The sequence below is a fragment of the Brassica napus genome, chromosome A9, assembly GCF_020379485.1.
Source record: "Brassica napus cultivar Da-Ae chromosome A9, Da-Ae, whole genome shotgun sequence".
Classification (NCBI taxonomy): Eukaryota; Viridiplantae; Streptophyta; class Magnoliopsida; order Brassicales; family Brassicaceae; genus Brassica; species Brassica napus.
The window spans coordinates 35,393,667-35,415,746 of NC_063442.1; the positions used below are offsets into that span (position 1 = coordinate 35,393,667).

Genomic DNA, 22,080 nt, shown 5'->3' on the forward strand with positions numbered 1-22,080 from the left:
GACATCTTGTAGTTCTGTAAAAATAGTATAAATCAGTGAAGGATGTGAGCACTAGAGTACGCTTATAATAGAGGCGTATGTTAGATAGAATAGTGACCGAGTGACAGTAGCTGCGTAGGACGGAGTTACCAAAGAGAAGAGAGAGCCGCTCAAGAATTAAAAAGTGACCAAACCAACCCCAACTGCCATCTTAGCTTTTATCTAACCACCACCCCCACCTTTTATCCTTTCTTGCTCACTCTCTCTACCTCCCTCCCTCGCTCGCTCGCTCGCTGCCTTGTTCTTCCCAATGGAGTCTTCTGCAGCTCTCGGATCTCTCCGTCGTGAGTCTCTTTCTCTCACTCTCTATCTCTCTGTGCTCATTTGTTTTTCTTGGTTTGAAAAACTAGAAATGGAGGGAACATGAGTGTGAAATGTATTAATCCCACATGTCCGTTAGCCGTCTGGTTCGTACAGTTACTCTCTTGTTGGATAGATCTGATCTCGATGGTTCGGATCTGTTCTGTCTGATAATTCTTTAGGTGTTTTGCAATTAGAAGAAGAATAAAGTGGATTTAGACTCCTTAACTATGGTTTATTCTCGCTCCATTATTACAGAGAGTTTAGGATCCACCGTAAATGTTCACTCGCTTTCTGGTAACTGGTCTGCCTCTGGTAATTCTTGTGCGCCACGGTGGAGTTTGTTCAACAGGAACATGCTTGTGTTGCGTGCAGACTCCTCTAAATCTTCAACAACAACAACCAAAACTGATGGTGAGGTTATTATATCTTTCACCACTCTTTGTTCTTTTTCATCATCTTGGAGACAGACTACACAGTGATGTTTTTAAACTGGAAAATCTTTTGATTTTGTAGAATCATCTGATGCCTCAAACGGGACTAAAACTAAAACTGTTCGAAGGACAACTTTCCCTAAAGAAGTTGAGGTTTGTTCTTTTGCTTTTCTTTAGAGATTTAGTACATGTTAGGTTTCTAGGAGTTGATTTTTGACTAAGTGTTATTTCTACATGGTGTATATTGTAGTTAGATTGAATATTTTATGTTATGTTACAGGCACTGGTTCACGAGATGTGTGATGAGACTGAGGTTGCTGTCCTCAAACTCAAGGCAAGTCTCCTCTCACTACTGCATTCCCGTCTTATTTGACTTGTGGCTCTGATACTGTAACGTAGGTTTCAACAATGTATCAATCCTCTCTCTGATGCTTTCTTTCACTTATAGGTTGGAGATTTTGAGATGAACCTTAAGCGGAAGATTGGACTGGCCGAAACTCCCATTCCCGTGCCTGATATTTCTCCATCTGTAGCTCCTCCAATTCCTTCTGAGCCCATGAACAAATCAGTTTCTGCTTCTGCTGATGCTAGCCCATCCAAAGCAAAGCCTGCCTCTGAAAAAGTGTCTCCGTTCATAAATGCTGCATACCGGAAATCATCAAAGCTGGCTGCTTTGGAGGCAGCTGGATCTAACAACTATGTTCTAGTCACATCTCCGTCAGTAAGTAAATGCTTTCATATTCTTTTTGATCTTTGTTTTGTCTTTTTTTGATCTGTAATCTTGTTTCTTCTCTTGGTAAAAGGTGGGTAAGTTTCAGAGAAGTAGGACTGTAAAAGGAAAGAAACAAGGTCCTACCTGTAAAGAGGTAAAACGACTCGAGATTCATTTAAAAATAAAAGATCAAAGATTGTCCTAATCTTTAGCAAATGATTTTTCGTGCAGGGTGATGCAATAAAGGAAGGTCAAGTGATTGGATACTTACATCAGTTGGGAAAAGAACTTCCAGTAACGGTAATATAAGCTTTTAAACTAATGTATCCATGTCTCTTCTTTGAAACTATCATATTGGACTCTCATCGATCTTTGCTATTTATGGAAACAGTCAGATGTAGCTGGGGAAGTTCTCAAGCTTCTTTCAGATGATGGAGGTAAAAAAGAGAGAACGTTCTGTGTATTCAAAATCTTCTCACTTTTGAGAAATGGTCCCAATAACTTTTCATGGTTTATGTGAACAGACTCTGTAGGTTATGGGGAGCCTCTGGTTGCCGTCTTGCCATCGTTCCATGATATCAACATCCAGTGATACTCATCCGGAGACTGTACTCTTTCATCTTCTCTTATCTTTCTTTTATGGAGTATGTATTCGGCTGATTGCAAAGAGCTTGAGATTCTATTTTGATCTTCATCTTGATCATGATTTGTGTGGAGATCTAATTCCTGAACATGTGACGCAGCTATATTGTTTTTTTGTCACTCTTTGGATTTTGGTTCGTCTTAGTATGGATTATCTTATTTTCTGCACAAGAGAAAAAAAACTATAGATTGTTGAAATGAGCATATAACTTCACTCTTTTGGTAAGTTGTATGTTTGTATCTAGGATGATGAGAAGCTATAAGATTCTCTAGTTGAAAAATACTCTTAGCTGGCCATAAGTAGTGGAAGATCCACAAAAGTTTTGGCGAATCTGTTATGCTTTATTTAGCAACTTGTACGCTGCTTTCTTTTTTTGGAGTTAAAAGGCTTTATCAACGAGGCTTATTGATAAAGAGAGAGCATTTTCTTTCTGTGCAGTACATATACGTTGATCTTAGGTACCAATTGAAGAATACTTTGAAGGCCTTTAATGTGATTTAATATCAGTTTCTGGTTAGGTAACTTCCAGATATGGGGGTAGTTCATTGAGTTCTCTAACGTTTAAATATATATACACCTGAATATGCTATCTATTTACTCAGTACCTGCAAAATGTTGTGAGCCGGATATCAAATACTTGTAGCTACTCTTGTCATATCATATTGACATATTCTTGTAAAAATACACTGCACTGATGCAGCAATGGATGGTGGACTCATCTTTTTATAAAGTTCTTTCAATGTTTATTGTCCCAGCTGCATTTTAGAAAACTTACTATCTGTTCCAAAAGTAATTATATGCTTATTCACCTCTGATGATAACACATGAACATAGAGAAGCATCATTTTGATGATTGATTGTATGACACAAATTCTTTTATTCTTTTATCCTTGTACTTAGAGCAGAAGAAGATCCTTTTTTTTCTCACAGGATGCTTATCTAATCAAAAGGACATTTAAAGTGGAGATCAAAGACATGAAGAGCAGTGCTTTCAACGATAAGACTTTGTGTTTGTTTGTTTGTTTGTTCTCATATGTGGGTGTTTAAGTTACATCTTCCAACGTATACATTTAAGTAATAAACATTTTACCTTTTGACCAAATGATTTGAAAAATCTAGTAATAAACAAATAAAACAATCAATGAGGCCACAGCTTTTTCACTAAAGAGCAGCAACACACTTCCCCACACACACACAACTTTCTTTCTTTTCGTCTCTCTTCTTCCACTGTCAGATTCTTCTTTATTCATTTCTGTGATCTTCTTGTTTCTTCTTTCACTTTTGTTTCCTCACAGATCTCTCTCTTCTTCCAACTCCAATGGAGTCTAACTGTAAACTCTATGCTTACTTCCATCTCTTCCTCCTCTTCTTCACTTCACTAACACAAGCAGCTGACCCTCAAACAGAATCCCTCCTCACCTTAAAATCACTACTCACCGACAACAACTCCAACACCTTACAAGACTGGTCCCTCAACTCCAACACCAAACCAGTCCCCTCCTGCTCCTGGTCCGGCATCCTCTGCAACCAAAACTCAACCTCAGTCATCTCCATCAACCTCTCCTCCAAAAGCCTCTCCGGAACCTTCCCAGCCACTCTACTCACCGCCTTCACCGACCTCCTCGAGCTCAACATCAGCGACAACTCCTTCTCAGGCTCGCTCCCACAAGAGATCTTCAACCTCACAACCCTCAGAAGCCTCGACATAAGCCTAAACAACTTCTCAGGCCCTTTCCCAAACGGTGCCTCCTCCCTCAAAAGCCTCACCATCCTAAACGCCTTGAGCAACAGCTTCACAGGCTCCTTACCAACCGATCTCCCTCTCCTGGAGAGTCTCAAGGTGCTGAACCTCGCTGGAAGCTACTTCACAGGTTCGATCCCTGCTCAATACGGTTCTTTCAAGAGCCTAGAGTTTCTTCATTTAGGTGGGAACTTACTCAGTGGTCACATACCTAAAGAGCTTGGGGGTTTGAAGAGTATGACTCACATGGAGATTGGTTACAACTCTTACCAAGGAGTGATCCCTTGGCAGATAGGCTTCATGAGTGAGCTCAAGTACTTAGACATAGCTGGAGCCAACCTCTCTGGCTTCTTACCAAAGCATTTCAGCAACTTAACCAAGCTTGAGTCATTGTTCCTCTTCAGGAACCATCTCTCTGGTTCCATCCCTTGGGAGCTTGGAAGCATCACTTCTCTTGTTAACTTAGACCTTTCAGACAATCATCTCTCTGGGACCATACCTGAGAGCTTTGCGGAGTTAAAGAATCTTAAGCTGTTGAGTCTTATGTACAATGAGATGAGTGGGACTCTCCCTGAAGGAATAGCTCAGCTTCCTTCTTTGGATACTCTCTTCATATGGAACAATTACTTCTCTGGTTCACTTCCAAAGAGTTTAGGGATGAACTCTAACCTTAGATGGGTTGATGTCTCCACCAACAGTTTCCAAGGAGAGATCCCACAAGGCATTTGCTCAAGAGGCTTTCTTTACAAGCTCATGCTCTTCTCCAATAACTTCACTGGGACTCTGTCGCCATCACTCACTAATTGTTCAGCTCTTGTTCGTATCCGGCTCGAAGATAATGCCTTCTCTGGTGTGATACCTTTTAGCTTTAGCCAGCTTCCTGATATCTCTTACATAGACCTCTCTAGAAACAAACTCACTGGAGGGGTTCCTCAAGATATCTCCAAAGCTAGAAAGCTTGAGTACTTCAATATCTCACATAACCCTGAGTTGGGAGGCAAACTATTACCGGAGATTTGGTCTTTGCCGCGTCTTCGCAACTTCTCTGCCTCCTCTTGCGGTATCTCCGGCCCTCTCCCTGAGTTTGAGTCATCATGCAAGTCCATCACTGTTATTGAGCTGAGTAACAACAACATATCAGGGACTATAGCACCGTCTGTCTTCTCTTGCCGGTCTCTTTACAAGATGGATTTAGCTGGAAACATCATTGCAGGTGGTGTTCCTGAGGAACTAGCAAAGCTTCCACATCTGAAAGTCTTGGATTTATCAGACAACAACTTGGCTGGTTCCATCCCTTCTGACAAAGTGTTTAGATCAATGGGGAAAGAAGCATATGAAGGGAATGCAAACTTGTGTGGACTTCCTTTGAAGCCATGTGCTGCTTACAGTTCAAGAAAGCTTGTGTCTGTTCTGGTGGCTTGTCTAGTATCCTTTGTAATAATAGTAGCTGGAACTTTGGGGTTGTACTATGTTCGTCATAGAAGTTCAGGGAGGTGGAAGATGGTGTCTTTCTCTGGTCTCCCTCATTTCACAGCAGATGATGTTTTGAGAAGCTTTGGTTCACCTGAAGAGCCTCCACAAGTATCATCCTCTATGTGCAAAGCAGTTCTACCAACAGGAATCACAGTCACAGTGAGGAAAATAGAGCTTCAAGGCAAGAAGAGAGGTGTTGTGTTGAAGGTTTTAACGCAGATGGGGAATGCAAGGCATGTGAACCTTGTTAGGCTGCTTGGGTTTTGTTACAACAACCATCTTGTGCATGTGTTGTATGATAATAATAATCTGCATACCGGGACTCTGGCTGAGAAGATGAGGACAAAGAAGAGAGATTGGGTTACTAAGAAGAGGATCATCAGTGGAGTTGCAAAGGGACTTTGCTTCCTTCACCATGAATGTTACCCTCCAATTCCACATGGTGATGTGAAGTCTAGTAACGTTTTGTTCAGTGATGATAACAACATGGAGCCTTGCTTGGGTGAGTTTGGGTTCAAGTACATGTTACATTTGAACAAAGGCTTGGTCTCTTCAGGTAATTAACCATGACGAAATTTTTTAGCATTAACTATAGTAGTTTCTAACACTAAACTCTCTAAAAATGCAGATCAGATGAACGATGTGATACGAGCAGAGCAGCAAAAGGACGTTTACAGCTTTGGAGAGCTTGTTTTGGAGATCTTATCAAATGGTAAGCTGAGGGATGCAGGTAGATTGGTACATAACAAGCCTAAGGATGTTCTTCTACGAGAAGTATACGCCGAAAACGAAAATGTTGTTGAACAAGAAGTTAAAAGAGTCGTTGAGGTCGCACTTCTATGCATATCAAGTAACCACTCTGACCGTCCCTCCATGGAAGATGCACTCAGATTTTTATCTGAATCACATAGTAGTAGGATTAAATAGCTACTGCAGATAGTTTCCCTTTATATAGTATTGTGTGACGTCTTTAGTTCTTTGTTTGAACCATATGTTATATTGATGATGTTGTTCTTGTATTAATGCCTTGGTGTTACTATTAAAACTGAGTTTGAATAGAAACAATAATGTTCAACTCTGAAACAAAACAAAGTAATTTAAAGTTCTGAAGCAAACTTATTAAAGACAGATCCAAACTTTAACCGACGACAAACAAAAAAAAAAACTTAAACAAAAAGGTCTTAAAAAGAAACCAACACTATCTGGAGAAAACTTCTTTAAGTGCGAACACCTCGGTTAAGACTCACCATACGGGTTGAGCCATCCATTTGCATTCCACCACCTCTGTTTCCTGAGCCAGCTCTTGATGCATATCCTCCACCTCGGTTCTGGCCCGACCAGTCTCTAGGTTGTCCTGGTCTTCCTCCATATCCAGATCTGTTGTTACCTTGTCTTCCTCCATATCCAGAACTCATGTTGTTGTCCTGCCATCTCCCACCACCTGATGCTGCTCCTGCATAGTCCTGATTGTTGTCCCTTCTTCTTGAGCTCAGATCAAGACCACCTCCACCGGTTCTTGCTTCCATTGCCCTTTCGTTACTTTCTGCCAAAACCGATAGTTTCTCGGTTAACTGGAAAGCCAACGACTGTAGTCTGCTGTGTTGCACTTCATGGAAGACGATGCATCGTGTTGGCTGGTCCCAGCTTGCGTGAAGCTCATCGTTGATCATCATCTTGCTAACAATGCTGTGAACCTGTGCTTCAGTGACATCAAACATCTTAGCCAGCTGTTCAAGGCTTAGGGACTCGTAGGAGCTCGAGTAAGTGAATAGGTAAGTCCTTAGAGCTTCTTCTTTGATCCTAGCTTTGACCATTTCTAGGATGCTGTCACGGTTCTTGAGCATTCTCCAGACCTCAAGAGAGTTCAGAACCTCAAACGCGGTCTGGAAATCTCCTTTGGTCAGGGCTCTGGTGGCTGCCATAACGTGATCACGTACATTCTCAGGTGGTGCATTGAACGCTTGCCTCTCGCTGATCTCAAGCAGGCGACGGAAGTTCTTGCTGATCACTCTGCGCCTGGCTTCAAGCGAGTTTGCTGCCATGTTTGGGACTTCAAGTAGCATTGCACCGATGAGATGAACAGCCTCCAGTAGCTCGAGGTTTATGTGCATGTGGTATGGCATTTGTCTTCTCCTCTCCATCCTTTCCTGTTAAATCAAGAGTTTTTTATATCACATATAAGTAATACTGAATGAGACAACATGACCATAAGAATCCATGTTGAAATAGAGAAAACAGATTTGTATGAAAAGGAAACAAAATGCAGAACCCATGCAGCAAAAAATATATACTAGAAGCTCAGGTATTTGAATAGTTGCTGCATACTCAATATGATAAGTCAGACTAATAGTGTTCGTAGTAATGCTTCAGTCAGAACTATATGATTAAGCAATTCATTCATTTTTCACATTCTATTTGTATCAGAAGATGACAGAAAAGAAAATTTACCTGTTCGGGTGTCTTCTCATGATATCGACTTTGCGAGACACCTTGGGCAAGCAACTCCCTCACTCTCTGACCAGAGTACAGCTCGGAGAGGCAGCTATGGGACTCAGTGATCATTCCAACACGGAAGGCACAAAGACCAAGCTGCGCCATGGTCCTGTTAAAGAGGATCTGTGTTGAGATGTCCATGTGCTGAATGTTGTCTTGGAGATGACTCATCAGCAACAAGTCTCTAGCAGTCCCAAAGTTGTCCATCAAAGCATGGTGATAGATATCACATAGCATTGCACGGGCCTTGGTCCTCTCATCTCCATTTCTGTAGATAAGGGACACAAGAAGATCCATCATTGCCCGGCCGCTCTCAGGGAAGGTAGGCTTACGGGGAACAACCTCTGGAACAACAATGAATGAAGAAATAGGTCCACTTTCCTCCTCGGCATCCTCAGCTTCTTCATCTTCTTCAACCAACTCAGCCAGCTTCCTCATAGCCTCATAAACCTCCTGGGGCTTGTAATAAATTGACTCAACACGTCTCAAGGCCACCTTTGCAGCAGCTTTGAAATCACCCATCCGCTCAAAGTAATCTTGGATGTTCTGAGCAAGGGCCAGGAACATAGGCTCATCCCTCAGTCTCTCAACATACTCACGGGTGTGAGGATCAATTGACTGCAAGCTCTTGAAAAACTCAGTGTCAATCCGCTCAATGAACGCAACCAAATTTCCCCAGACCCGAATTGTTCCATCATAATCTGCTGGCTTGGAAGTTTCGTTCTCCTCAGGCTCGATTGTGTCGTCCACAACGATGTTAGTGTACTTGACAAGAATGTCCAGTATGGTGAGCATGTTGAGCACGCACTTCTTCCAGACCTTGATAGGCATGTGTCCGCTGAGACCAGGATTCACATCAAACTGTGCTGAGATAACGCTGAACAAGATCTCAAGCTTCTGCGCAGGAGTCTTGGCAATCTTCGTCAAGTGTGTAAGCTGATCAACTAAGTCAAAACGAGCAGTCCCCTTCCTCCCACGAGCAGCCATAATCTCTTTAAACTTCTGGTTGACCCAATCCCAAGTGATCTCCTTAGGATCTTTACTAAGCAGCTTCTCCATCTGCTTATCTTTCTTGTTAAGCATCGTCTCCCAGCGAGTATCAGTAGTTTCATCCACCTCCTCGTCAGTCACAGCCTCTTTGCTATCATCGTCTTCCTCATCCTCGTCTTCCTCATCGTCATCATCCTCATCTTCCGGCTCATTCTCCTCCTCAACCTCCGGAGCCTCCCTATACTTATTAATCTCCTCCTCGTGCAGCTTATTGTTCTTCTTCAGCTTCTGCCTCATCGCATTCAAGGCCTTGGAGTTGCTAGGACTCATCTTCTTCTTGGCCTCCTTATTAGCCAAGGCCTCGTTCAAGAAATCCTCCAACATCACAAGCGTCTTGATGTACAAGGTGGGAGGCTTCACAGCCTCAGTGATCCTCATAACTTTCTCAAGCTGTTTGTTGACCTTGTCGAAATTCTCCTGGAGACTGACCCAATCGTTGATCTTCATAGCGTTCTTCATCTGCTCAACGGTGTGCGTCATCTCCTCGAAACGCTTGTCCTTGGTTGGCTTGATGACACGTTTGGTATCAGTGTCGTCGTCGTCGTCGCTGTTATCCTGGAGGTAACGGTTGTTGATGTCGTTGTTCTGAACCTCCTGGATCTCTTCCTCGATATCGCTCTCATCCTCGCTGTCACTACCACCCTGTGAACGAACATAGCAAACGAAATCGATTGAGAAACTGAATCTAACAAGAGAGAGAGATTCATGTGTAGCGAAACGAGAAGGAAACCTGGGCGAAAAAACGAGACATCTTCTTCTTCTTCTTCTTTAGCAGGAGAGCTTAAACCTGAGAACACCATAACCAGAGGAGCAGATTACATACAAATCGATCATATAAATTCAGATTCGAACGACTCAACAGTTTATCACGAAGAAATCGAATCGATTTACATCAAAGAGAAGGAATGAGTACCTCAATGGAGACGATGGAGATGAACGAAGGTAGAGATGCCTGATGAGAATCTCTGTGAAGAAGATAAGTGGTAGCCGTCGAAAGTGTTCGATTCGAGATTATTAATATATGGAATGGAATTAGGGTTTTCTAGTCACGAATTAAACCGACGTAGTTCTTGGATGGAGCTTAACCGGTCCGCTTGGTTTTTATGCGCAGTTAATAAACCGTAATTCTAATTGATATCTCAAACCGCCCGGTTTATTATTTACTTTTGTTCTTTACTGCTTGTTGGATTATCTATGAAATTGTGGATTGCTTTGTACAATTAACAATTTTTAATCACAAACGGTTTTGATTAGTCAATACAATAAATTTTACGACGTTTCAGAAAATTTATACAAATGAATCTGCAAAACAATAGGACTCAAACTCTTCCATGATCTTCAACACAACAATGGTTTCATAGCTTCTATCTCACGCTTTCTTAAGCTGTCTTTACATCAGTGGAAGAAGATGCATTACTCTTCCGGAGCCATACGTTGACAAGAATTGAATCAATCATGATCTACACAAAAGTATGTTAAACGATAAGAGTATGCACAAAAAAGTATCATAATGGAAGGGGGACAATACAACTTTGAACCTGGTTTAAGTGTGCAGCTACACAAGGAAGAACCAAAAGCCCTGGTTCACCAAATGCGCCACGCAACTGCTCCACCACCGCCACCATTACCGGTAATGTTTTCTATAGGGACGGAAACACCGAGCCATGACTTTCAAATTAAGAGATCAGATCGGTGAAATTTTGTTAGTACCTGGCTTGCAACGAGCAAAACTGCTGTGCCGTTTCCTTTGGAGTTCTTACTATTATAATCACCTGAAAGACCTGACAGGATGCGGATTGAAAGAGCATTGAATGCTAGTAGAGAAAGATGCAGCAATCTGTAGAAAGACATAAAGGTTCTTCTGTCAATACGTGTGTTTCCCAATTTCTAGCAAACCAGTCAGATGTTCTTAACAACCACACAACTAGAGAACATTCATCTTTCACATGTTATTAATAAAATGACTCATGTTAAAGAAGAATTAATGCATACATTCCAATGCCAATGGCGGCAAGAAAAACCTTAGGCTCAACGGATAGTAGCAGTGATCTTGACCTGCTAACTTGGATCCATGGCACCTAAAATGGTATCACGAGATAAGCATACTATCAAGTTCCTCCCCAGAAAAAAAACAGGTACATGCAATAACGAAATCAAACCATTTGACGTAGCGTGAGAGGAAGTGGTCTATTTTATAATTTATACTATTTGATTCAAGCTTTGGAATGGCATTAGGCACATCAATTCCATGGAGTAGTTTACTCTCAAGCTATAGGTGAGGATAAAGTTTTAACTTCAGGCGAATGAAGTGTCAACATTAAGATTCCTGCTACAAAGTGTTTAGAAATCTTTACCAAACTGAGGCAGATTGCGTTCATTCTCGAAAAGAGCTTGCGGTTATTGTCAACAAAGTTTGCGAAACCTGTAATCACACATTTCAACAAGAGATTCATTGTCACACTAAAGTGGCTAACTGTTTTCATTGGTTTGTGTCATTAGCATCACTTGTGTGTGTCACATTTAAAAAGTATTTGAGATGACTAACCATAGAGTTTATATATTCAATTAGTTTCACCAAAAAGGGAAGAGATAAGACATGAGGCTCACCTTTGAATGATTCCCGAATAACCTATAACAGATAAACACACAAATATGTCAAAGCCCCACTCTTAAGTGATAAAATAGCTGTTGGCAACAACCGCCACTGAATAGTAAAATCTGAAATGGAATCATCATTGCAATAACAAAAGGTAGGACACACAGAAAGATGGTCTCACCTTGCCAATGATTAAAGGAACTAACAGAGTAACTATAAGACTTCTGAATAGTTGGTCAGTAGGAAACGAAACCCCTACTCCTCCGGCTATGTATCTTGATACCCAAAACGGAATCTGACAAAATGGGTTAAGTCAATCATGTTAGCATCAGTGACTGGAATCATAAAACTTGTTCTTAAATACAGAGACGCTATGCTATTTTGAAACGATAACACCAGGAAGCAATATGACTAGAACTATCCTTGATTCAGCATGAGCAACTCCTAGTTTCAAATGAAAAATATGGTTTACTTACAGTTAAAATGCCTAACAAGTTGGATGCCACAGTCACCGCCAGAGCAAGAGCAGAGTTTCCCCCAGCAAGCTGAATTTTGGAAACATGGTAAGTCAGTGGAGAACGCAAGAAAAACAATTATGCACAAAATATTGAATTGGAAAAATATATCAAACTGAGTACGTGAGTGAGGGCAACACCACTTGATAAGGTGGTTGGCATACAGCAAAATATACCTAGCCCTGTAAATAGGTATGAGGATATAGTTACGTTTAGAGTCCTCAAATCTCTGCATCAATTAAGTGATTAACTGAAGAATAAAGTATCAAGAGAAAAGACTATAGGGCACTAACTAATCAAGTTGCATTTAATATTATGCAACTTGTATGCTTTTCCTGCCCGTCACTCTTAAATAGAAATTAAATAAGATCTAAACAAGACGTCAATGTGGATGCTGTTGGATACAAAATCACAAAGGAAATGAAATTGGCTCTTTGGTCAACCAGTATCATCAATCTGTCTCAGAAACTAAAACTAGTTGTACATGTAAAACTGGTGGCTATCTATCAAACCAGATACAAATGAACTCAAAACTGTAGATTTACTTACGGTAAACCAACGCAAGTCAGTATAAAGCAGTATCAATCAGGAAAGAGCATGATATTTATTCTAGTTGAAGAGAGAGAGGGACAGAGTAACCTGTAACAAGCTCCTGAGGTTGGAGTTGGAATAGCATAACTAGCCTTGAGAAGGATGGAGTGAGCAACAAAATAGAGGCCTGAAAAAAAAGAGAGACAAATCTTAATTAGGTAGTATATAACTAACATAAAGCTAAGGAAAATCACTACGAAAAGGTCAAACATTCTGCAAGTCATAAAACATGACTGAAGAAAAGTACATTGGGGGCAATAAGGGGTTTCTACTCATTACATTGTCTTATTAGCAGAGGAGATCTAAACTAGAGAAAAGATGAACCATTCAGAGAACGTATGAAAGCTAAAGAGGAAACAAAACATACCAGCCCGAAGATACCAAGAGGCCATCCTTTCACAGCAGCACCAATCGCTTCAGTACGTAACGTCAACCCTAATTCCACAGTACAGAGAATGAGTACACAGTGGACTTATCAGCTACATCAACATAAAAACAAAGAAATTGTACATATAGAATGAGAGAATCACCTGAGATAATAAAGATCCCACAAGTGCTGAACTTTGAAAGAGAGTATTTGTCCGCAAGACAGCCAAGAGTTGGGTTTGCAAAGCCCATTCCCACACCAGTAACAAGAGCTGTACACAATTAACCCCACATTGCACAAACATCTAACTGAAACATCAAGAAGTAACATTAAATCTTTTAAATAATGCTTAAACAGAGAGTGCATTCACCTAGAGGCAAGAAATTATCTGAAGCAAAACTCAGCAACTCATTCCCAAAATGGAAACTTTTAGCAGAAGCTGAGACCCCTCCTTCACCACCTACCTATGGAACAAAACAATTTGGTCTCCAACAAGTCAAAAACAAGTTATTTTCAACAAAGCTTAGATCTTTTCAATGGGGGCAGCGATGGAGAACCTTGTCGGGAGGTTGGCAAGCTCGAATGAATCTGGGAATGGTAGGTGTTCGCCTTCCGCAGGGCTCTAGGTAGCGGCGGAATACGACGGAGCGGCTTCCCGGATACAGTGGTTCGCGGAAGCAGGGGAATGGGTTTCGGGTTGAAGCTAGCATACTAGCTATGGTTGCCATTGGTAGAGTCGGAGTTGAGTTAGAATCAAATACTGAGCCAAATAAAGATAAGATTTTTATTTCAAAGTGTGGCTGCCTAAACCTTGCATTTCAGAGTTATCATCACATTATACTACTAGCGATGCTCTCTGTTACCATAAAATAAATGTTTGGGAATGCCGTCTTTACCATTTTTATTATTCATTTTTACCATATTTTCAAAAATATATTCCTTTAAGGAAAGTACCATAAATAATACATTCATAGTATCACTTTTCATGTTTACACTAATCATTTTTATCCTCACTTTTAATGAAGAGTAAAAGATACTTATATCCTTAGGGTTAACTACTCTAAACTTAGGATAAAGAGTTGAGGGGTGAGGTAGGGTTTTTAGAGTGTGAAATTTAGGATTCTAATAAATATATAAATTAATACTTAAAAAATTTAAAAAAAAATTTAAAAAAATAGTTTCAAACATAATTTTTTATTTTCAAAAGAAATTTGAAAAAAAAATTCGAAACAAAATAAAAAAATATTTATAAAAAAGTTTGAATTTGAAAAAGTATAATTCAAAAACATAAAAAATAATTTTTTTTAATACTTTTTTATACTTTTTTATTTTTTATTTAAATAATGATTTATTATATATATATAATAACAAGTATATAATAGTCATTTGTCACTTAATGAAGAAGGTATTTTTAAAAATGTCCTTGTAGTGGTGGTAAAAATGAAAAGTGGTAGCATGAAAATGGTAAACATGTAATTTCTCTTTTTTTTTAAGTATAAAAAAACTCTTATACAGTTATTCTCTATATATAATAAATAATTATTTCAATAAAAGAAAAAAATAATTATATTTTCGAATTAAACATTTTGAAATTCAATTTTTTATAAATTTTTTTTTTGAATTTTGTTTTTCGAAAATCGAAAATTATGTTTTTAAAATTTTTTATATTTTTTAAGTATTTATTTATATATTTATTAGAATCATAAATTTTATATTCTAAAAACTTTATTCCACCCCTCAACAATAAATCATAAGTCTATATTAGTTAACCATATAAATATAAATATCTTTTTTTCATTAAAATTGAGAATAAAAATGGTTAGTGTAAACATAAAAAATAATATCATAAAAGAAAGATAAATGAAATGAAAAATAATTAACGCCACCACAAATATTTCATAAGCATTTTCTTATAGTTAGTAAATGCTAAATAGTACTCTCTATGTTTCATATTACATGATATTTTACATCAATACGCACATATTAAACAAATACTTTTTATTTAATTTTTTACTAAAATATAATTAAAAGCTAACTTATTTAATTATAAATATATATAACAAAAATACAATTGGTTACACAGTTTTTGATAAAATTAAATTTTTATATATTTGTGCAAACATCATCTATTATAAAACAAAAAAATCTGGGGAAATTGCCACAAATACCACATTCATAATATCACTTTTCATGTTTACACTAATCACTTTTATCCTCATTTTTAATAAAGGATAAAAGACACTTATACCCCTTGAATTAACTAATCTAGACTTAGGGTTTAGAATTGAGAAGTGGGGTAAGATTTTTGGAATAAGAAATTTATGATTCTAATAATATATAAATAAATACTTAAAAAATATAATTTCTTTTTTAAAAATAGTTTCAAACATAATTTTTGATTTTCAAAAAGAAACTTGAAAAAAATTCAAAAAAAATTCAAAAAAAATTATAAAAAGTTCGAATTTGAAAAAGTATAATTCGAAAACATAAAAAAAAAATTATTTTATTTATTTTTATTTAATATTTAAATATAACAAAATTTGGCTCTTACATACATTGACCATTTATAAGGGATGAGAGGGGGACTCGAACCTAGGTCTGAACAATGATAAAAAAATTAAAAATAGTTTCAGAAATTTGAAAATTTTTAAAAAAAATTTAAAAAAATTGAATTTGAAACCATAAGTTTCGAAAACCAAAAAAATATTATTTTTAAATTATTTATTTAAATAATTATTTGAGAGAATTGTCATATTTGAATGAAACATTCATTAGGTATCAATAGGGAACAATATAGTTTCCTATTGATAGTTTCAGAAATTTGAAAATTAAAAAAAAAATAAAAAAAAATTGAATTTGAAATCATATGTTTCGAAAACTAAAAAAATATTACTTTTAAATTATTTATTTAAATAATTATTTGAGAGAATTATCATATTTGAATGAAACATTCATTAGGTATCAATAGGGAACAATATAGAACATAATCAACAAATTCCATACATCAACTAACAAAAATTGGCTTTTACATACATTGACCATTTATAAGGGATGAGAGGGGGACTCGAACCTGGGTCTGAACAATAATAAAAAAAATTAAAAATAGTTTCAGAAATTTGAAAATTTAAAAAAAAATTAAAAAATTTTGAATTTGAAATCATATGTTTCGAAAACTAAAAAAATATTATTTTTTAAATTATTTATTTAAATAATTATTTAAGAGAATTGTCATATTTGAATGAAACATTCATTAGGTAGCAATAAGGAACAATATAGAACATAATCAACGAATTGTGTTTGACATAGTTAATGGACCCGTTGAAATATTGTTCAGATTCCGTCATTTTTGACTAACGGGTAACTGGTTAATATATGTAAAAGCTGAATTTTGTTAATTGATGTATGAAATTTGAATATATTATGTGGGGATGTATTTTTCAGCAATTGGTCCGAGTATATGTACTGATCAAGACCGCGGTCCTCTGTTGATGTATGAATTGGCCGATTTCCCCAGCTTATATGCATCAGTTAAACAAAGTCCATAGCTAGGTTGCATGGAAGCTTCATCGGATGTTCGATACCCGCTTCAGAATCGAAATCTTGTGGAAGCTTAAAAAATCTCGCTTACAAAACGCTTCTAAATTATTTTCTTTAAAAACACTTTAAGATTCCATTTTCGAATCACGCTTCCGTCTTTAAAAAAAACGCAATGTCATAAATCAATAAAAAATCTAAAATCATAGTATATAAAATCCAATTTTAATAGTAATGAAATAGGGAGAATATAAATATACAGATATTAAATATCTAACATATATTCAAATATATTGTGTCAATAAATTTATGAAGTATTAAAAATAACTAATACAAAATTTCTTTTAAACTTAATTTATATGTATTTTCACAGTTTTAATATGAAATCATAACAAAATTATTATAAATGAATAAATGTTTTATTTTAAATTTAAATCATATAATTTTTAGTCCTAAATTTTATGAGATTTTCATTTATTTTTGAATATATACTTGTCTATTAAAGGATAAACACATAAAAATACAACCAAACTTATTGGTAAACAGATACTAGTGTCTCAAAAAAAAAGACATAGGATTTACTAGCAGTAAATGGGTAACGCAAAATATGGGTTTTGGAGCCATGGAGTACCCATATGCGATGATAATAGTTTGAAATGATAACATAATTGTTGATTGTTGCCATCGGAATTATGATCCTATCCTAGAATTCTGGCGGAAAAGCCGAAAATTCTATGCAATACATAACTTCCCATGAACTCTTGTTTATGTCCCATATTTTGAAGAGAAGGTCGCTGTCACCAAGACGTTTTATTATGTTTTTATGATTACATTGTTGTCCATCTGCAATCGGAGAGCAAACATGATGCTGCTAACGCCTATGCCGAAGCTGCTAAGTGCTCTTAACTTAATTTATATGTATTTTCACAGTTTTAATATGAAATCATAACAAAATTATTATAAATGAATAAATGCTTTATTTTAAATTTAAATCATATAATTTTTAGTCCTAAATTTTATGAGATTTTCATTTATTTTTGAATATATACTTGTCTATTAAAGGATAAACACATAAAAATACATCCTAACTTATTGGTAAACAGAGACTAGTGTCTCAAAAAAACACATATGGTATTTGCTAGCAGTAAATTTGTAAGGAAAAATATGGGTTTTGGAACCGTAGAGTACCCATATGTCATGATAATAATTTGAAATGATGACATAATTGTTGATTGTTGCCACCGGAATGATGAACCTATTGTAGAATTCTGGCGGAAAACACGAAAATTCTATGGAATACATAACTTCCCATGAACTCTTGTTTATGTCTAGACCCCATATTTTGAAGAGAAGGTCGTTATCACCAAGACGTTTCTTGAAGATGCATGGACGATGATTAAGAATACACATGCTTAATTCATGGCAGTCTCTAGACTCTAGACTCCAAATCCTGAGTAGAATAACTATGAAACGTCTCTGTGTGAAGATCAAAAGCTAGTAGATTACAGATGCACGGTTGGTGGTAACCCATCTCTTCCCTGTAGAAGCTGAAGCAGTAGAGCACTCCATCCAAGTGAATTATAGGTTGGTCAAAGTAAATTAGACAATTGGGTGGATCTACGTATCTCCAATTATTAGAATCAAGAGCAAAAACCTTGCACCTAGTAGATTCATTCACCAATCTGTCATCACAATGGAAAAACCATAATAGCTTATACTTTGGACTCACAAAGCTCTCTCTTCCGATCCCTAGCAAAGAAAATCTCGTTTGCCCATAAACTACAAAAGAAAACCAAATTTATACAAACAAAAAGAGCTTATGAAAGGGGTTTTGAATAATTAAGTGTAGATTGAGTTAATATTTAAGTACCTTCATCGAGGGTAGAGGTGGGCGCAGGGAGTATGCGGAGGCTATTGGTAGCAGGATTGACAAGGTTAAACTTAAAAATTTTGGTTTTGGTGTAGACACAAAACAAACCGTCGCAAGGCTCTGAGACATTGAAATCATAAGTAGGTCGAAAAGGTTTGATGGGTCGATATGGACAAGTCTGTATGCTTCCACTGCAAGGCGTGATCAACAGCTTTTCTAGACCGAGACTATTTCGTCTTTTTTTTCCTGATACTGACAGAATCCTCGCTCCTCCTAGAGATTTCTGATACCTTATCTGTTTCTCTATGAAACACGTTGATTCTATGCTTCTTCTCCATTCTTTCGACACTACTTTGAATCTCACCAGAGACTTCACAGGTACCTTCCCCAGAATCTCGTCTACTATGTCATGTGGAATGTTTACGCCTCTTCTTCTCTTCCCCTCCATCGCTACCTTTAATTAGGGTTGGTTACGTTTCTTTCTCTTTTTTTTTTTCAACTCTAGTTTTATTTATAAGGTTATACTAATGCACATCTACATGGGCTGAGTTTTACACGAATCACCCACTAATTACCCAAACTGGGGTAAAAAGGTCATTAAGACCGCCCAAGTATTGTAAATTGGCCTAAAAACCACAAAGTTTTCTCAGCTCTATTTAAGTTGACGAGGTTGATTTCAACCCTAAGAAGTCAACGTTAGCTAAACTACAAAAATCGTCAGCCTCCTTTTCTAAGACTCAATTTTAGGTATCCTGATAAACCATTGATTATCTACTTTTACACACACAAGCGAGAGAAACTCAGATTCTTCTTTACATATCTTTTTTCTTGCAAGAAACTCAGATTTCTACTGATATCTTTGTTTATTGTGATAATTTGATTGGTTAAAATTAGTTTTTTATTTATTGTAATTAAAGGCATCACTAGTAAGGGCGGTAACAACCTATACGAGCTTTTGCATCTCATAAGTCAACAAGACGCATGAAATAAACACATAACTGAAGAACCTTATATATATATATGTACTAACCGTACGTGATATGCTTGAAACTTTTTTCTTTTAAGGTTGGTAGATGGCAGTATAAGATAAATCCATATTCGGATATTACATTAATATATAAATATCCATTGCTCATGTATGCCTTGAAGACATAATACTACATTAAGATGTATTAGTCTGAATCTCTCAAGCTTGGTGCAGCATGTTCAGGTAAAAACTGTCACTGGAGAGAGTCTATTGTTCATTTGAGAAAGGGAAAAACAAGTTGATGATCAAGGTTTACATGACTGAGCATATATGTGTTCGGTCTGGTTATTCTAAGGTCTTGAAGACAATTGCACAACTCTTTGAAGACAGGTTACGGAGGAACCCGAATTTGACAGCAAGTGAAATGGTAGATGAAGTTAAAATGAAGTATAATCTGATTGCTAGTGCGGACCATGCAAGAAAGTAAAGACAAAACTCGTAGCGGAAAGGAAAGCTTGTCATAAAATATGGGATTATTATTATTAAGAAATAAATACATATGATAAAGGGCAGGGGTGAAGCCATGTTGCCTAATATGCTGGCCTGTGCACCCATAATTTTGTTTTTATATTTTAAATTTCATGAAAGAAAACATATGAAATCTGTTAGATAGAGTGGAAAAGTCGTGATGTACACCCACAGTAACCCAAGTTCAAAACCTTCTTCTGTATTTTTCTATTTTATCATCAATGTTGCACCCACTGGATAAATGTTCTGGCTTCGCCCTTGTAAAAGGGATGAACAGATTGTACAAGCAATTTTCCACGTAAAACGGCTCTCATATTTTGTTTTTTTTTTCTTGAAAAAATAAACGGCTCTCATGTTCCCACCAATACTGAGAAGTGATATTTTAAAGTTGAGTAAAAAGAAAAAAAAATTAAAGTTTTAGTTGATTTAATGCCACGGTTAACATTGAATTTTTAGGGTTGAAATGAACCTCGTCAACTTAAACTTCAAGGTTTTTTTAGAGCTGAGAAAACTTTGTGGGTTTTTTTGGCCAATTTGCAATACTTGAGGGTTTTAGTGACTTTTTTCCCCCAAACCAGTTAGTAATTGGGTGGGCTAAATGAGATAATATGGTTAAAATACTAATGAACGTGTACAGTTGAACACGTGATCGATTACTTGACTCATTTATAAAATAAACTAGATTTTGACCCGCGCAGGCGCGCGGGTGTATATTTTGAAAAATATGTTGATATTTGTTTTTCATGTAATTATTAGGATTTGAAAAAATGAATCCGAGGAACATAACCGATACCGATCCAAACATATAGTACCAAACCCAAACATAAATTGATTAAATATTCTAATTATTCAAAATTTTGTTATTTAGAGAACCGAATCTGATCCGAACCGAAGTATTTGGGTATCCGAATTTATCTAAAAATAGATTTATATACTTATATATATTAATTATTGGGATTTTTGCAAAATTGACCTACAACTTAAAGTCAAACACAAAACTAACCTCCTTTTTTTTGAAAATTGGTTTTGCCCTACTCACCCCACAAGTTCATATAATTTACGAAAATGCCATTAATTTTTTTTTTTTTTTTTTTTTCGAAAATGACATTTTTACTCTCTCACCTTCATCATCTTCAAGTAATTACAAGATTGCCATTGTCATCAATACCACAACCACCATGAACAACCAATTTGAAGCTCTTAATGCTCCCAAAATCGATTTACCCTTCTTCTTTTTCCATTCTTGTGAACTAAACACAACATATCTCTCACTTTTCTCTCCACAATGAGCTAAAAAAACCCAAGATTTTGATTCTAAATTTTTTATGGTTCATAGAGTCATAGAAGCTAACGATTATGGGTGGGTGACTTTCGTTTGTGATTTTGTGTGCTTGGAGAAGCCTTATGTATGCTAAGGAACTTATCTCACCAATTTAAGCTATGACATCGAGTTTTTTTTCCAGATCTGTTCGTCAGACGACTTACTTGGGAAGTCGTCTGGCTGTAGACGACTTACCTTTCAGTCGTCTGGCTGTAGACGACTTACCTGGAAGTCGTCTGGTCAACGCAGAGGTTATTTTTGCAATTGACTTTGAAATCTGTAACCTTAGACGACTGAAAGTTAAGTCGTCTACTATTGTTTGGTTTCAAAAAAAATTCCAAAGAACCTAGACGACTTACATTTCAGTCGTCATAGGTTACTTTTGCATTTGACTGGATAATTTCAGAAGTTTGACTTCCCCAGACGACTTACATTTCAGTCGTCTGGCGAAAATTAAAATAATAATATTTTTTTAAAAGCAGACGACTTAAAGTTAAGTCGTCATAGGTTAGTTTTGCAATTGAAAAAAAAAACTTCAAGATTTAATTATACACAGACGACTTATAATTCAGTCGTCCACCAGACGACTTAATTGTAAGTCGTCCAGGACTTTTTTCCGAGATTCTGGTCAAACCTCGTAAATCCTGGACGACTTACATTTCAGTCGTCTGGTGGACGACTGAATTATAAGTCGTCTGTGTATAATTAAATCTTGAAGTTTTTTTTTCAATTGCAAAACTAACCTATGACGACTTAACTTTAAGTCGTCTACTTTTAAAAAAATATTATTATTTTAATTTTCACTAGACGACTGAAATGTAAGTCGTCCAAAAAGTCAAACTTCTGAAATAATCCAGTCAAATGCAAAACTAACCTCTGACGACTGAAATGTAAGTCGTCTAGCTT

The 22,080-nt window shown here is 36.8% G+C and overlaps 4 protein-coding genes and 1 pseudogene across 5 annotated transcripts; 2 read left to right on the forward strand and 3 right to left on the reverse strand.

The window, feature by feature from the left end:
- Positions 1-50: 50 nt before the first annotated feature.
- On the forward strand, positions 51-2,286 carry LOC106368105 (biotin carboxyl carrier protein of acetyl-CoA carboxylase). 2 transcript variants are annotated; one of them, XM_013807993.3, is made up of 9 exons: positions 51-323; positions 598-753; positions 856-926; positions 1,054-1,107; positions 1,222-1,494; positions 1,577-1,639; positions 1,717-1,785; positions 1,877-1,922; positions 2,010-2,286. In XM_013807993.3, the coding sequence occupies exons 1-9, from the start codon at positions 290-292 to the stop codon at positions 2,075-2,077; spliced, it is 834 nt and encodes a 277-aa protein (XP_013663447.2). In that variant the 5' UTR covers positions 51-289; the 3' UTR covers positions 2,078-2,286. The 2 variants fall into 2 exon arrangements, with proteins under 2 accessions (XP_013663447.2, XP_013663448.2); XM_013807994.3 differs by lacking the exons at positions 51-323; positions 598-753; positions 856-926 and having other exon boundaries at positions 1,040-1,111.
- A 928-nt stretch (positions 2,287-3,214) lies between these two features.
- Positions 3,215-6,417, forward strand: LOC106368104 (leucine-rich repeat receptor-like protein kinase TDR). Its single transcript, XM_013807992.3, has 2 exons — positions 3,215-5,898; positions 5,971-6,417. The coding sequence occupies exons 1-2, from the start codon at positions 3,447-3,449 to the stop codon at positions 6,267-6,269; spliced, it is 2,751 nt and encodes a 916-aa protein (XP_013663446.2). The 5' UTR covers positions 3,215-3,446; the 3' UTR covers positions 6,270-6,417.
- Positions 6,376-9,976, reverse strand: LOC106368102 (eukaryotic translation initiation factor 3 subunit C-like). Its single transcript, XM_022691157.2, has 4 exons — positions 9,799-9,976; positions 9,616-9,672; positions 7,791-9,527; positions 6,376-7,489 (listed from the first exon to the last, which is right to left on the reverse strand). Exons 2-4 carry the CDS (start codon positions 9,634-9,636, stop codon positions 6,560-6,562), a joined length of 2,688 nt encoding a protein of 895 aa, XP_022546878.2. The 5' UTR covers positions 9,637-9,672; positions 9,799-9,976; the 3' UTR covers positions 6,376-6,559.
- A 136-nt stretch (positions 9,977-10,112) lies between these two features.
- LOC106368103 (probable sodium/metabolite cotransporter BASS4, chloroplastic) lies at positions 10,113-13,783 on the reverse strand. The gene is made up of 14 exons (XM_013807991.3): positions 13,512-13,783; positions 13,325-13,418; positions 13,118-13,225; positions 12,955-13,022; positions 12,636-12,714; positions 12,120-12,178; positions 11,958-12,026; positions 11,663-11,776; positions 11,493-11,514; positions 11,240-11,307; positions 10,878-10,963; positions 10,596-10,722; positions 10,424-10,525; positions 10,113-10,345 (listed from the first exon to the last, which is right to left on the reverse strand). Exons 1-14 carry the CDS (start codon positions 13,680-13,682, stop codon positions 10,265-10,267), a joined length of 1,248 nt encoding a protein of 415 aa, XP_013663445.2. The 5' UTR covers positions 13,683-13,783; the 3' UTR covers positions 10,113-10,264.
- A 3,794-nt stretch (positions 13,784-17,577) lies between these two features.
- On the reverse strand, positions 17,578-18,806 carry LOC125578194 (annotated as a pseudogene).
- Between the last annotated feature and the right edge of the window lie 3,274 nt (positions 18,807-22,080).